General features: G+C 35.9%; 1 protein-coding gene across 1 annotated transcript; it reads left to right on the plus strand.

Moving 5' to 3' along the window:
• The first annotated feature begins 38 nt into the window (after positions 1-38).
• Positions 39-16,739, plus strand: LOC138330397 (E3 ubiquitin-protein ligase listerin-like). The gene is given in 32 exon segments (XM_069277994.1): positions 39-246; positions 1,037-1,237; positions 1,527-1,625; positions 1,871-2,101; positions 2,710-2,762; positions 3,075-3,255; positions 3,727-3,900; positions 4,101-4,291; positions 4,666-4,792; positions 4,971-5,657; positions 6,014-6,239; positions 6,485-6,636; positions 6,877-6,958; positions 7,280-7,430; positions 8,167-8,311; positions 8,499-8,759; positions 9,155-9,273; positions 9,736-9,840; positions 10,064-10,206; positions 10,578-10,731; positions 11,027-11,171; positions 11,536-11,740; positions 12,117-12,345; positions 12,667-12,738; positions 13,287-13,473; positions 13,993-14,149; positions 14,503-14,632; positions 15,061-15,148; positions 15,483-15,638; positions 15,641-15,679; positions 16,015-16,182; positions 16,525-16,739. Coding segments are annotated over 32 exon segments (5,172 nt in total). The 5' UTR covers positions 39-192; the 3' UTR covers positions 16,585-16,739.

Below are 16,739 nucleotides of genomic sequence, written 5' to 3' on the forward strand. Positions count from 1 at the left end.
TTTATTGTAATTGTCATGTAGAGTTATCGTCCTTCCCGCCATTGCAAACTTCCGGGAAAAGAGAACACGAGAAACTTTGTGGATTTCACAACCAAAGAGAAAATGAGAAGGACATATGAAGATTTTGAAGATACATAATTTAAAGTATTAGAACATTTTAATCAAATATTAATTAAATAACTGAATTCGAAGATGCCTGGTCATTCAAGTAAAAAGCAAGCTCAAAGAACTAAGGGAAATGTACGGGTAAGTAACAAATGTACCAGCTGTGGCGACAAGATGCAGAGAAAGTAAAGGAAGGGCCTAGTAAATGTCACAAATATTTTGTAAGGCTGTATTTTATTTTGAAAATTTTTCTTATCATATATTGACTTAGTAATACCTACATGGGTTCGGGATTCTACATTGACCACGAATATTCTGCTGTTCTAGTCGTTTCGCATCCTCGATACTCCAGGGGTTCCGATCACTTACGATCTCTACACCCCTGGACTATCTCATCGTAAAACTGGAGGCAACAGAACAGAACAGGTAATTTAGTCCTTTGATGTACATCAAAAGAACCGTATAACGGTACACTGTGGTTGACTATGTGGCTTTGAAGTTGGGCGTCGCTCTCTCTGTAGTCTTCAAAGGAAATCTTTGCTGGTCTGTGATTGGTCAAATATTTTCAGCTGAGCTGCCTTCAATTTCACTATGAGATAGTCCAGGGGTGTAGAGATCGTAAGTGATCGGTACCCCTGGAGTATCGAGGATGGTCGTTTCGGTACCTGGATTTATTGAATTTTCAGTATCGAGAACGTTAACTGGTTGTAAAATCGCAGGTAATAATTTTGTCTTTAAACAGTTAAAATAAAACAGTTTACATTAACTGTCAAAAGTTAATTGATAAAGTACTAAAATTTTAACTTATAAATTAAAATTTTATTATTTTCCTTATTGATTCAGTTACAAGCTTACAGCCCATACAGTTGTTTATATGAATTGAAGGGTACTCAATTTGCTTTATCGTTATAATAAGTATAGCTGTTTTCAGCCATCCAGTAGCAGCCAGGCTGCACAGCTGCTGTCCCAGGCTGGTAATCAGTCTACATTTGTTGGGTTTGACTCGATGTCAGGGTCACCAGGCTATGTCCCTGTCAGTCAAACCTTGGAGGATGTAGATAGCAGTCTAGATGCTGACTTCCGACTTGTTCTTCGGAAACTCACCAAGAAGGATAGCATTACCAAAGTCAAGGTATAATTCTGAAATATGTGTTTAGACATATTTTTTAGGTTTATTGGTTAAAAGACCCTTTTCATTATTTTTCTGTTATATCGTCTGTAGATCCCTTTAAAAGTTATTCATATATTTTGTATACAACAAAGGAATATAACCATCAGTAACATTTACTTGTCTAGTGACCCTGACTGTAAATGCATGGGCCTCAAAGGCATGGTAGGTGCTCTCAATAAAACTAGTGCTACATAAAATGTGATACAGTGCTGTTATTGAATAAAAATAATTCCATCTCTTTTTGTTATAGGCACTTCAAGAATTCCGCAGCCTTTGCAAGGAGAAGGATGTAGAAGAATTAAAAGCTGTTCTACCATTTTGGCCAAGAATGTTTAATAAGACAGCTCTGGTAAGCCCATATTGTTATTTCTTCATTGCATATATATAATTATACATGTACTACAGTATAAACAAACTACGCATGGTAATAAGGTATATTTGTTTTCAGTTTCAAATTTAGATGTACCAATGTGTATTACCACGATTATTTGATGAATTTATTTATAAAGCCTTACAAAATTGATAGGGAAGTACAAGATTAGATGTTATAAGCACATCACAAACAAGCTAATACTCTGGAAATTTGATTTTCAGGATGTAGACCACAGAGTAAGGGAGACAACTCAGACTGCATTGACAGCCCTGGTTGTTAAAACAAAGAAGCATATGGCACCTCACTTACGTAGCCTGATGGGTGCGTGGTTACTGTGTCAGTGTGATACCTACCCCACGGTATCTGCTGCTGCTACTCAAGCCTTTCAATCCGCATTCCCTCCAGCCAAACAGACCGATGTCCTCATGTACTGTCGTACAGAAATCACACAGGTAAAACCAAAATTTCAAACTTTCATTTTTCAGTATCAGGTCCAAATTCTCAAAACAAAGTTAAGTAAAAAACTGACTTAAGTAAAAAATATTCACATAAATTACACAGGAGAAAAACTTAAGTTTTCACTTAAGTGTGTTTTTTTTTTCGAGAAAACAGAGCTAGATCTTATTCTTTTAAAAAGAAGTTAAGATTTTATTCAATTTCATTTTGTATTCATCAATACTGTAAACATTCTTATTTTAGTACATTGTATATTCAAATCTTAAAGCTAAAGTAATTTTTATCAAGTATGACGAATTTGCAAAAATCATTTTTAACACAGTACCTTGTTTCCTGATAAAAGATACAGAAAATGCAGTTTACAAAATCATATTTCAGCACACAGTTTCTATAAGCGCAAAAAGTGTTAAATAATTGTTGTATTAGTGTAAAAATGTTAAAATATGAGTACAGCTAAAATAAGGATGTTTACAGTTTGTGATATAGATCTCATGATCTATCTCAAGGAGAAGACCTATAGGCAGTAATTGATGTCTAACACTAGTTCATTTGATATTGTCAGTAAAATTGTTTGATACTGAAATTGAATGTATGATCTTTTTAGTATTTGACTGACCAACTCCTGAATCAGACTCCACATACACTAAGTGACCCCAAGTAAGTTATTTTGTCATCCTGTTGTCTACCAATGATATCATGATTATGTCTTAAGATAAACCACAAACAAGTATTCTTTATCACATACAACAAGTTTCTCATTGGTTTAAAAAAAAATGCGCCAAGTTACCATTTGATTTCCAATGAATTATTTACTGAAACCTTGAAAATTGGGTGAAAATACAAAAGAATATCCAAATTTACTAAGTAGTGTTGCCACGGAGAATTTTTCTGTAAGAGTCAAACTTGATGCATGTCAGGTGAAATTGTTCCATATAAATTAATTTTATTGATTGGTGGTTTTTTTTTCAGGACGACGGATCCAGATGACATGCAAAACAAATATCTGAGAGTGATGACATCATCATTATATGCATTGAGGAAGCTACTGACATCCCTCCCAGCCAACCATGTAGAGTCACTTTATGAGAGTTTAGACATTCTTCTGAAAGAATCTAAATTTTGGAAGTATGGAAAGTCTCCCACACCAAGTGTAAGTACATTTGTAACAATGATTGGTGGATTTAATGACAGTGTTATTAATGAAGCTTAACATGAAAGGTCTGATTTATATATTTGTTCTGTGGTCAGATTCCGGTATCAAACCTCTAAACTATTCTGGATTGAAATTCAATTGTTGTGATTTCCAAAGTGTTGCCAAGACTAGAGAGTATCTTTTATAGATAGCAGCATGTTGGATAGGGAATTTTAATAATTATAACTCTGAAATTAGAAATAGTATTGCTTTTTTCCTAATTATTTAGGCATTTTGAAAATTACTGAATGCTTCTTAACTGAAGCACAAGCTAAAATTAATTGACCTGGCACACAATAGTTGAAATACCACATTCATTTTAGTCATGATTTCAGCCACAGGCTAAATAACATGATATATGTGTCTGTAAATCACTGAACACTAAACATTAATAGAAATCTAATTATATACTGTTTGTTTATTTTTCAGATAAAGGCAGCCTTTTATTCCTTCCTTGCCAGCATCTGTCAAATACAACCAGAGTTGTCTGCCCTTTATAGTAGTAAGATGACACCACTGATCCTACACAATCTGGATGAGAAAGACCCAGTCATTTGCCCCACTGTGTGGGAAGCTACTCTCTCCCTCATCAATTATGTACCAGTAAATATCAAACAAATTTCTCCAGGCTATAAGAAATGTGATTGACAAATTATATTACTAAAACAACTGTTGCCAACAATAGTACGTTGTAAATTGACACTAAATGATGGTTACATTTCTTTTGCAAAAACGTTTTTAAAAAACCTGTGGTACTGGATCATTTTAGATTCATAGATTTATGTAGCTTTTCCACTTTTCAGGACTGCTGGAAATCTGTTAGTGTTGAAAAAGCATTTTGGCCCAAGTTACGGTCAGGCCTCGAGAATGGTTTCTATGGCAATATGACACTGATTGGTCCAAACTTGCTGCCCTTTCTCAGTAAAGTACCAGTCAACATCCTTGGAGAAGACAAGAAATTCTACCCACAGTTCTTCTCTTACATGACATCAGGGTAAGACTTGTATCCCTTTTTATATGATGTTTGACAAGTATATTTCAGGAACAAGAATTTGTATCATAATGGGAACTTAATATTAAAAATTCATATTTTTCAGGTTACCCTGCAAGAAAGTGATGATACATGTATCTGATGAGTTAATAAAGAGAAATCTTATCAATCATAAATGTCATTAATATTTGTATGTACAGTCGATGTGGCGCAGTGGTAGAAGGCGCAGATATGTTTGGCTAGGCGATTGGGTGCCGTAGATCGTGAGTTCGAGGCCCGGATAGGGCATGAGTCAATAAATTGTCATGCTTTGTTAAATTGTGTTTCTTTGATATTTAATGTATAGTCTAGATACATATTGTTGTTATCTTACACAGCCTTGGTAAGGTCCAGACCAGTCCTAGTGAGAGTGCTGCCATGGTGAAGGCTTACATAGAATGTTGTCAGTATGTCAGTGTGACAGAGGAAGATAAACAAATCTCCAGGGATATTATCATAGAACAGGTAAGGTGGTTAATAGAGAATGTGGTTTATAGTTCAAAAGACAAATGGTCTGTGTAGCACTCTCATCATCTAACCTATCACAATAGAGGAAATGACAAATGATGTGGATATATGTATAGACCAAGCAAACATTGACTGCACTGACGTCTCTAACAGTATATATTTCTCTGTATTGTAGGTGTTACCTTTGGTCCTGACCTCACTAGTCAATAGCAGTTGGACCCTGTATAGATCCCCATTATACAGTCTAATGGGCAGTGCCTTCTCTAGTCTAGAAGTATCAGCTAGCAGCATGACGAATGAGTTCTGGACAGAGCTCGTGAACGGTGTGATAAAGAGACTGACATCAGGGGTCAGTAGTGTGGACACTGATCTAGAGTACAGTAAGTTTGTGGAGCGGTGTATACATCTAGTCAGTTGTCTTGTGTTCCCTAAAATAGGCAACAAAAATAAAACAGAAAAAGTGAAGTTCTCCATGGGTATTGAGTCTGACCATGTAGCCACTGAAGGGGAGAGAACTCCGCTATCAACAGGGGCGTCTCAGTTTGTTCAAAAACTAACTCTCAAGGCGTTCCAGATAGCACGAGAGAGCCACAGTATTCACTGTTTACATCTGTTTGCCTCCCTAGTAGAGTTGGATCCTTCTCAGAATACGATACAGAAGGTGATAGAGGATTGTGAAGGTCCTGTGGACGATGACCAATCACACGCCTCCTACTTTGTGTTTAGTGTGTGTATACCTTGGCTACAGGAAGTGATGTCATCAGGGGCAGTGGACCCCAAACAGCTGTTATCTGTGATATGTACATTCATGCCTCTTCTGGAGTCCGATGCTATAGCCAAGCTTTTAGAACAACTGTGTCAGGTATGTATGACTACTAATGTACACATCTATCATGTTACAAATTCTATTCAGTCAACCTTCAAATTAGGTCATTAATTTTAGCCAATTAAAATGAATACTGAAAAATCAGTGATTTATTTGACTGGATGACTGAGTAACTGATCTCCTAACTTTGGTAAATGGCACAGTTAATTATGCGAGAGAAAATGCCATTCAGTATCACAAAGAAATGGCATAATAACAGTAGCATTAACAAAAACAATACATATCACTGTGTGCCTTAGCTCTGAAATATGATTAATGCAAATTGCTTTTAGTGTTCAAGATGATATGATCTCTTACAATGGAGAGCTATTCATATTACATTTTACATACAGATGAAGCTTAGTTTTGGAGCGTTCCATCATCTCTTGGAGAAAATGATGTCTCTACAAGCCCGAATTTCCAGTGTCAACACCTGGCTACAGGGTACCACATTCCACAGTAAAGTTGTTGCCATAACGACGGAAGTGTGTCAGCGGAGTATGACATTAGAGCCAGCTGATGACTGTGAGATACAGAAGGGCTGGAGTGTTATATCCCTAGTCCTAGGGAAACAGGCCAGTAAGTAATCATGTAGTGGGTTATCAGAGAAATCATGAGACATAGAAGTAAACATTTTCAGACGTAATTGTGTCATTTGGTATCAGATGACACTACTAGATGAGTATAGATCGCTGGAAAAACGTATTTCCCATTACAGACTAAACATTGTGCTTTGCTTTGGTCTTTAAAGATTTGACATGTATATATTTCCATGTTATGTATAACTAGGGTACAAGTCGATATAAATTGTACTTCCCTTACAGACTGGACACTGAGCTGTGATTTGGTCCAGGAGATTCTCCAGATAGTACACCAGTCTCTTCTGGTCCTCAGAAACAGCAAACACACACACAAGGCAGACATTGCCATCAAGTTTGTGGCCAAGGCTACACACAGTTTTTTCCTCAACTCCAAGGTAAACCATCCATACACGTGTCCTATTTGTTTTGTAAGGCACTTTAAATGAAAGGCATCATATATTCCTGACATCCAAAATGATTCTTAAAGAATACATGTGAATTAATGTGTTTGTCAAGATGCATTTTTACATTGTAATAAGCATCTTCCTATTCTAGGTATATTAAGAAGTGATACATTCCAATGAAAATTTGTTTACAAATCTATGAACTATAGAGCAAGATTTCTTAACCTACAGAGTTGTCTCACCTTGCCGTCAGCTACAGACCTGCTTCTAGTACTTTTCTCAGTATCCCTTGACAACAATTGGGATGTCACAGGTAAGTGTCATAGTGGATTAGATTAGGTATACATACTTACAAACCTGAACTTTTATTTACCTATAGATATGTAGAGTAAGTATATTATGAAGATCAACTCAGGTGATGAAAGACCTGTCAGAGCAGTCTATCTAAGATATGCAACTTTACCATTTTGTAGCTAACATTTATCTGTAATACTTTAATGATTGGCAGAATGTTTATATTACATAACTATTATAAGACAATTCTTTATTGATTAACAATTTGAAAGTATCTGACTTTGAGGATGTTCTTTTGCTAATGATCACCAGATATAACAATAGTTGGTTAACACTACAGATGAGACGGTACAGGAATGTGAGCATGTGTGGAGCGAGGGTCTAGCCACCATCGTAAGGCAGACCGGTGGACTGCTACAGGACAATGGTGTACTCGGTAAAGCTGTGTCACTGGTGAAAACTTGTCTGAATAAAGTCACGTGTATAGCTCAGTAAGTACATTTAATGCACCTAAAGCTTAAGTTTGTCACTGGTGAAAACTCGACTTAATAAAGTCACATGTATAGCTCAGTAAGTACATTTAATGCACCTAAAGCTTAAGTTTGTCACTGGTGAAAACTAGACTGAATTAAGTCACATGTATAGCTCAGTAAGTACATTTAATGCACCTAAAGCTTAAGTTTGTCACTGGTGGAAACTCGGCTGAATAAAGTCATATGTATAGCTCAGTAAGTACATTTAATGCACTTAAAGCTTAAGTTTGTAACTGGTGAAAACTAGACTGAATTAAGTCACATGTATAGCTCAGTAAGTACATTTAATGCACCTAAAACTTAAGTTTGTCACTGGTGAACACTCGACTTAATAAAGTCACATGTATAGCTCAGTATGTACATTTAATGCATCTAAAATCTAAAACTTAAATTTGTCACTGGTGAAAACTGGACTGAATTAAGTCACATGTACAGCTCGGTAAGTACACTTTATACACTTTAAACTTAAGTTTGTCACTGATGAAAACTTGACTGAATTAAGTCACATGTATAGCTCGGTAAGTACACTTTATACACTTTAAACTTAAGTTTGTCACTGATGAAAACTAGACTGAAGAAAACCATTTGATAAGAAGATAGAATTCATATACCAAAATATCACATATCTTTTGATAAATGTGTATATATGATTATTAAACCATTATTATTAGCATTTCCTGATGGGATGTTTCAGGTTCGATAAATTGTCTGATAAAGTCCAATCTCTACTGTCTGTTGTCAAAGATAACGTACCAGAGTGTGAGAAGGGTGACAACCCTGTACTGGCGAGTGTGGTCAGGACGTTATACATGCGAGTTCAACCAGAAGTCACAAATGAGGTAATGTACAATTATTGTGTTTCTTGATCATTCAGTATCTTTCTGACTAACTATAAAATAAAAAACAAAAAACTACTTAAATATTGTAATAATTTCTGACCTTGAAATTTTTTTTCTTTCAGATTAGGAAAATAGCATTAATGAAATGTTTAACACAATTTATGTTATATTCATTGTTTTTTTTCAGGTTATGGAACATTTACTGGTATCTGGAGACTATGCTTTCAATGACACATTATTCAGCAAAGGGACAGAGGTTATTATTTTCCCTTACCACAGTCTCCATAACGCCCTCCTTCTGGCACATGTCAGGGATAGTGTCATGGATAGTGAGGCCCCAATGCAGGACTTGTCTGAGGAGGTTGAGACAAATCTAGAAATGGATGTGCTGTTGGACAGTCTGTATGGAGAACAGGTCCTTCGTGTGTTGACAAACATTGGCCAGAAGGTACACCTCATTCCTATCAGCATTTTTAAAACATGTGTAAACAATAGTAATAGACTATATCTAATCAAAAGTGTGTTTGATTCCATGTTATTGTGATATGAAATCATCGTCTTTAGGAAAAGTATGATTATATTACCATTTCTAGTTTTGGTAATGCAACATTATTTGTTTCTTGTTTAGGTTAAGGAATATCATCATTTTTTGTGAGGGTAGTGTGACATCGTCTTTTCTTGTGAAGATACTGTGACATCATCATTTCTTGTAATAAGATAGTGTGACATCATCTTTTCTTGTGATGATACTGTGACATCATAATTTCTTGTGATCATTTCTTTTCAATTACAATTTTATGGGACATTCTGTGTTTAATACGATTATCTTTATTCTGATTTGAGGGACCCGAGTCAGAGACAATTACTACAGCGGTACACAGACTCGAGTCCTCTCTATCGAAACTGGTCCAGCAGTATCCACAGTCACAACACAACTTGCTAGTTAACAAAGCTATGACCAGGTAAGCATTAACAGCATGTAAGGAAAGACTTATCGGTCTTGTATGTTGGTAGTCTTTTCATATCTCCTCTTTTCATCTGATATAGCTAGATAATGAGACATTTAATTTGTATAAACTGATATTTATTTTCATTTCCTATGGATTTCAATCCTTCAAAACCTTTTCCTCACATGAAGGGATTATATCTCATTCATTTAAACAAATTTTACTGACAAATATGGTGGTATCAAATAAAAGGATAAGCCTACATGCATTCTCTCCTTAAGGGATTATATGTTGAAGTGTTGGAAGTGAAAACCAATAGCTTTTAAAGCAAGATCAAATGGACAATTTTTCTACCATAATGCTGAATATGAGACTATATATGGTATGGATGTAATACACAGGGGATCAAATTTTGTTGAATCAGTACCTAGAGGGAGTAAAAGGAAACATAAATATTGAATACCTGTCTTGTTGTAGATGTGAGGCTGGACCATGGTTATGGGGTGTCACTCTTAATCATCTGTTGGACCTGTTGTCGACTAATACACCATTTACACCGGATCTAGGCGATCTCCTAGATAGGTAGGTACAACAAAACTTACATCTTCAGTGGTAGTGGTGTTATGATATTAGTAATATGGGATTCTGATATATACCAGGTAAAACATTATCTCTATATCTCCCCCTGAGTTGTATATTTAGCTTTGGTTTTCATCTTAAAGATCACATTGAACTCTACATTCATTTTATAACAATTCCATTGCAATACATGCCTTTTGATGAAATATGGTTACTCTATTGCTAGGTGTGCTGAACTGGACACTGGTCGTGTCCATCTGCTACAGAGTGTGGGTAGATACTTGACCACAGCTGACATGATGACCCTCTGTGAGATCCTGGTAGCCAGACTCATCAGCTGTCCCCTAGAGGCTGCCAGACTAATTAGTGGTCAGTATTGTTTAATTATGAATTACCGGTATAAAGGAAAGATGTTAGTTAGCACCTCAATGGTGAATTGGTTTTTATGGTATCAGGATTTTTACCACTAGCTCTCCACCTGTATAACACAATTTTGAACCTAATTTGTGGCAATAGTCAGGTGCATATGTACTTACTATAGATGTGTGGATTTTTTTTGGTGATAACTTCATTTTCTTTCTGTAACCAAAATATGTCACATTCTTTCACTACCATTGCTGTCAATGAAACTTGAATAAAATAAAGCATTCAAACATATTTGAATGAATAGGTGACTGATAAAGAAAAAAAAACAGAGAAGAATTTATAAATTGATTGTTGACAAACCTCTCTTTTGATAGGTGGCTATGGTACTTTGGCGGCAGTGACGAGTGTTTTGCCGGGGGTGATGAAGGATGAGAATTTAGTACCAGCCTGTCTAGATATGGCACGTGGCACACTCGGACAGTTGATGGAATGGAAAGAGGAAGATGACACCTTCCTATTGTTTGGCAGGTTTGTACATTTGCAAGTTCAAGGTCACAAAAATCACAAAAGATTTGGTTTATCTGTAATATGACAGTTATCTATAATGGGCACTATGTATGTGATATGATCTTGTCATTTTGGTCTCTTCTTGTTTGGCATTTTCTATATCCCTTATTTTCACTTCATATCTGTTCTAGCAACCAATCTTTTCCAAAATGTATAAATCTGCAAGTTACAACTTCTCTTATTTGTCACAGTAGGATAAATGCACTTAGATTGCTCAGTGTAGTGACATTGATATGTACTTCTGCTACTGTTCCAGTGACCTTGGAGAGGCTGCCCCTGGATTGGTACTTGTAAATGCTGAGGTGGCCAAATTTCTCACCCTGGTAGTCAAGTACTTCAACAAACACCTGACAGATAAAGAGTGGGACTTCATCATGTGTAGTATGGTCTCCATGGTACAGGTATGGATAAATTACCTACAGGAAAGACTGAGTGATTCAAAGATTACTTATGTATGACATAAAAAGTGGTTTCTACTTAATACTAAGTACAAGTAGAGAACGCAGAAATCTAGACCATGTTAGGCTTAGTCATGTGACTACTATTACCATAGCTAGCATATGCTGTCAGCTAAATGCTATATACTCGTTATAATAAACTGTGTTATCAAATATCGTTGCATTGACATTTCTTGCGGTTATTTGCTTTCCACAATGTCTGCCATTAGCAATATCATAAAGTAGCAAATCGATTCAACATTTTCTTTGATTGCAAATAATTGATGAGAGAGAACATGTGTTAATTAAATGGTTTCTTTGTTTTCAGAGTGTGGATGAGAGTAAATCTGGATTACTTGGATCCTGTACGATACAAAGTTACACAGTGAGCGTGTGTCGTCTGCTCCACCAGGTGGCGCTGAGTCTACAGAATGTGGAGGACACATATCCCACTAACCTTGTCTCCGAGTGGCAGGAGTTCTTTAGTGAAAGTGCCTACAGTACACTGCTGCCTCTTTATGTCCATGTTATAGGTTTGTCATTATCTCTACCAAATATTGTTTAAACTTTGTTATTTGTTTGTATTGCTACTGTATTGATCAGCAATATAAATTCTAGAAAAAAATATACTGTAATGTAAGTGTACATGATAATTGGGGATATTTTGTAATTTTGTTTGTTTGTAAAAAATGAATAAAAATATGATTATTCCACATGTTCTTATAAAGCATTGCTGTAAAAAAAAAACTCATATAAGTATCTCAACGTCCTAATTAACGTCGGAAAGATTTTCAATAATTTTGAATTTTACTATTTATAGTAAGTTGCTAGGAAACAAGTGGTATTTAATATAGTGATATACTCATGTTATGAGGTTTTGTATATTTATTTTTGTTGTTTGCACAACAGCTGAGAGTAAATCTACAAGTACCAACCATGTGTTACTGGGAGCTATGGGATCTTCTGTGGCTCTGTGTCCTAAACAACAGATCCTCGTCCACCAGTTACCTCCCATGTTAGTGGCCGGCGAGTCCTCTCCTCTGCCCGACAGTCTACAGACGTTAATGAACCATTTATGTCCTCTGCTAACTCATAAGGACAGAGCCATCCAGATCACAGCGTTCCATCTACTGTCATGGTAAGTCATGTTGTCACGGTAACGATGTAGTCATAGAGACAGATGGTAGTGCAAAATATCTGCTGACAATTCTAGATTGTTTCAGCATTCCTTCTTGATGGATTATTGCTGAGAAATCTGTCAATTTTGACTCAGATTGCTTTCCTTCGAGTGATGTGAGGAAATGTGTGAAGAAGACACATGACAGAAAATTCCTGCAAAGAGCATAGCTCTTCTCATATTATGATATCAAATGATGTAATTTCTTGCTAGAAAGTTTGGTGCCAAGAGTATAATTAAGGTAAATGTGCTTTGTTATTATGAGACATGGTGTAATTTCAGTGTGATGCCAGAACTCCCACAATATGACAAAGATGGTAAAGAAACAGAAGATGACAAAGGAGAAACCAAAAGGTATCAAGTCTGGTTACATCTTATTATGGTCTGAAAAATGGTTTATTACTGTAGTCCCCAACTGGAACCCCACTTCCACCCATTAGCTATGAGAAGTGCCAAGAAAATGAGTACATGCTTTCTTCTTACAAAAACATTTCAGTGACTACCAATATGTGTGCAATATGTTAGAGATTTTATGAAACAAGTCAGTAAAGTTTTACATTTTGTGAGCTTTTAAAAACAAACAGTACTAGTAAAGCTTGAATTGAAGATGATTTTCATAAAGTCTCCAATGAATTGATGATAAAATTTGTATACCAGTATGTGTTTTTATGTCAAATAAAATTTGTATACCAGTATGTGTTTTTATGTCACAATGATCATATTTCGATAGACACAGATACAAAAATTCACTGGATATAGGCAGGTAATGTGCTGTAATGAAGATATGGGTATATCCACCAACAAAAGCCCTGCATTATTAAATCTTATTATAGCTCATAGCCCTGCAGTAAGATTTATATACTCATATATACTCAATGTAGATATCAATATTTTCCCCACAGGAGCCCGCCGGCTGCTCTGATGAAGGTCTTGTCTAACTGTAATGTTGCCATGGCGATACTGTTAGGGGAGGAGAAAGTGGATACCAATGTGGAATTAGTGCCCTACTCTGACGAGTACCAGTATACACTGGCTTATCTCCTCACATGGAAACTTCTCCTTCACATCTTCACCAGCTGTCCTGCTGAGGTACGTACTAACACCAGAAACGCCTGTTAGTGTTCACCAAGGTCAATCAAGGTCAGACTAGGTCGTTAGGTCATTTAGAGGGGATGAGGTTATGCAGAGTCAGTAAATGTAAGTAACGTTTAGTATACTGGTAGATCAGTTGAGATTAGTTAAGGTCACATTTACATCTGAGGTGTAGGTTCTTATAATGTCAAGGTCTGTTATTACTCATCAAGGTCATCCAAGGTCACTCAGGGTAAACCAGTTAACCTTTTGCTAAAGTCAATAGGGTTGCATGTTTTGTTAAATACCTATTCCTTTGGATTGCCCAGTAAAACATCTGGTTTATGTATTAGGTTATTCAGATAAGGTTGTTTGTTACAAAACACATATTAAATGTCAAAATTTGAGGTGTGGATATGTTAAAAGCATTGATAACAAACCTCTAGCTGATATTGCTGTACTGTATTTAAATTCACTAGGTTTTTTTTAGAGTGACTCAATGGTAAATGCACTATTTGTTCATTTAATTTATTTTAGTTGCGACAAGAGTATGCCAGTCACTTTAAAGACACAGGTCTGATCAGGCAGCTGATGAGATACCTTTTCTGTCTGATGCCAGAGAAAACACCAGTGGTCAATCAAGATGGTCAGTCTGGGACTATGTTTGAGGTCACACCAACATTGACAGTGACTGGTATGTATATACACTGATACTCATTGCCAACTAAAACCATGTCATACCTCCTGGCTACAGAAACATTTTACTCTTTACCACCTATCCATGCGGTTTCAGTGTCATATAACTATAATGTACTTATTTTGGTGTAATCAATTATGAATAAGTGCATCATAGTTATTACTATACTAAAGAAATAACCACAGTCATATTTTAGCATAAATTTAGTGGTACATTAAAAGTACTGAAATATGATACCCTGATACCCCGGGTAACTGCAAAAATATGTAATTAAATCTGATTATTATTTAGTTTTGCCTGTCACAGACATATAATAATGAAAGACTGAAACTATTTTTGCTATTTTTTAGATGAGCCAAGTGTTATGGAGATACAGCATGTGAGTAGCTGGGTGTATCAAGATACACTACAAACCATGCCGGCCATAGCTCGTCAGTGGTGGCTCGACCAGGACCGCAAAACAGCAGCTTATGTTGACAGGTTGGTCAGAAAACTGGATTTAAAACCTAAGTGAACAAAGGGATACATTCATATTGTGATAAATGTATCGATTATTAAATACAACACCAGTATAAGACCACACTATCCAATTATGATTTTATAAGGGCTTTGCCATCAAAATATAAACTATGTACATACATACTGTAAATCAAGATATTTCCACATGTAATAAAGCATGCGGTCATCTAGGATTAACAGAAATTATCATTGTGAAAATGTTGTAGTGTTACAGTATTATAATTTATAGAATAAGTCCATTTACGCACCATTAGTAAGTTCCCCTGAAGGAAATCTGTAGATCCAGGGAAGAGTTGATGTTTTACTGGAGTAGTCATTATCACTATGCAAGAATTTGATAATACAGAATTGTCGTAACTTTTGTAGTTATGTATGTATGTTTGTTTCAGATTTACCAGCAAGAATGTAAGCCAGTTGTTGTGTACGGCTGAAATTCGTTCTATCGGCAGAAGTGACCAGAAATTAGACTATATCACAGTAAGTAACGGGGCGTCTATATGGTTACTTATTTATGTGATAACTTAACTCAGACACAGTGTCTTGTACTCTGAGGACAATTGCTGTCTTATGTGTTTCTTCTTCTGTCTAGCAGTTGAAGATCTTCTTGAGAGAAGAGTGCAAATTGAGTTGGCCTGTAGGAACCAAATGGTCTATGTATGATATATTTATGATCAATCTGCAGTAAGCATGTCTTTACCAGGGAAAATATTGATACATGTACATGGTTACAAAAACATTCACTCATTGATAGAATAAACATTTGATCTTATTTTAAATAATTCACTGTATAGTTATTTTGATTTTGTTACAGATACGCACACGCCCTAATACAAGGGAGGTAATTGTAACCTACGCACTAGAAGAGGTGAGCACGGAGATGGTTATCTCTCTTCCCCAGAATTACCCCATGGGCAACATTGAGGTTCACAGTGAAAAGCGAGTGGGTGTATCGGCAGCTCAGTGGGAAAAAAGTGGTTATTACAGCTCAAGATATTTCTACAGTACCAGGTATAAATATCTCCCAACTCTTCAGTTTACAAATTGGACTCTTCATTGTACATCAACAGATACTTAAGTTGTATACGGTATTTTAAATGTACATATTTTAACAGTAATCATATTTAAGCACTAAAAACTTTTTTTGAGTATTCATTGTGAATGTGCAAATTCATCTTTGCATTAACTTGATTCAAGTCACTTTTCCAGTGAATTGATTGCACAAAAATAAGTGACTATAGTATGTTTTACATTATAATAAAATTATAATTTAAAGTCATCATAATAATAACTGCTGAGGTTGGTATTAAGCTCTGAAGTGTAATTATCTGTGTCACTATATGTAGAATGGCAGCCTGTTTGACGGCTTGAGGATATGGAAGAGAAATGTTGACAAGAGATTTGAGGGTGTGGACGACTGTATGATCTGTTTCTCTGTCCTACATGGTACCAACTATCAGCTACCTCGACTACAATGTAAAACCTGCAAGAAAAAGTTCCACTCGGCCTGCTTAGTAAGTGTAATTCTCCATATCACATGGAATATTTATCTACTTAATTCCTTTCATTCTTAAACCCCGGATTCCTTCCCTGATCCATCACCAAGCAGCACCTTCAGGACGTTGAAATACCTCTGCCACCCCCCTTTATTTACATTATTAAAATTTATGTTTTCATTACTGGTATATTCTTAAAATTCAAATGCAAATACATAGTATTAAAAGAAAACTTGAGAGATAAGTTAATAATGCCAGTAAATAACCATATTTACTCTAGAGGAAATGGAGATGATAAATTGCTGTTTTGAATACTAGAAGTACAGTGTAGTTAACAAAACCTTATGTTTTGCTTTACAGTATAAATGGTTCCAGACCAGTCATAATTCCACCTGTCCATTGTGTCGTAACCTCTTCTGAGGACAACAGCACAGTTCGAGTGTTACAAACTCTCCTGGTAGAATGGGCAGCATTACACCTATAGCAGTACAAACTCAGGAAGAAACTGGAAGTAATGTAGCCTGCAGGAAAACAACTTTCAAACTTTAATACAGAACTGTGTATATGGTGCATCA

This window comes from Argopecten irradians, chromosome 1, assembly GCF_041381155.1.
Source record: "Argopecten irradians isolate NY chromosome 1, Ai_NY, whole genome shotgun sequence".
NCBI classification, from domain to species: Eukaryota; Metazoa; Mollusca; class Bivalvia; order Pectinida; family Pectinidae; genus Argopecten; species Argopecten irradians.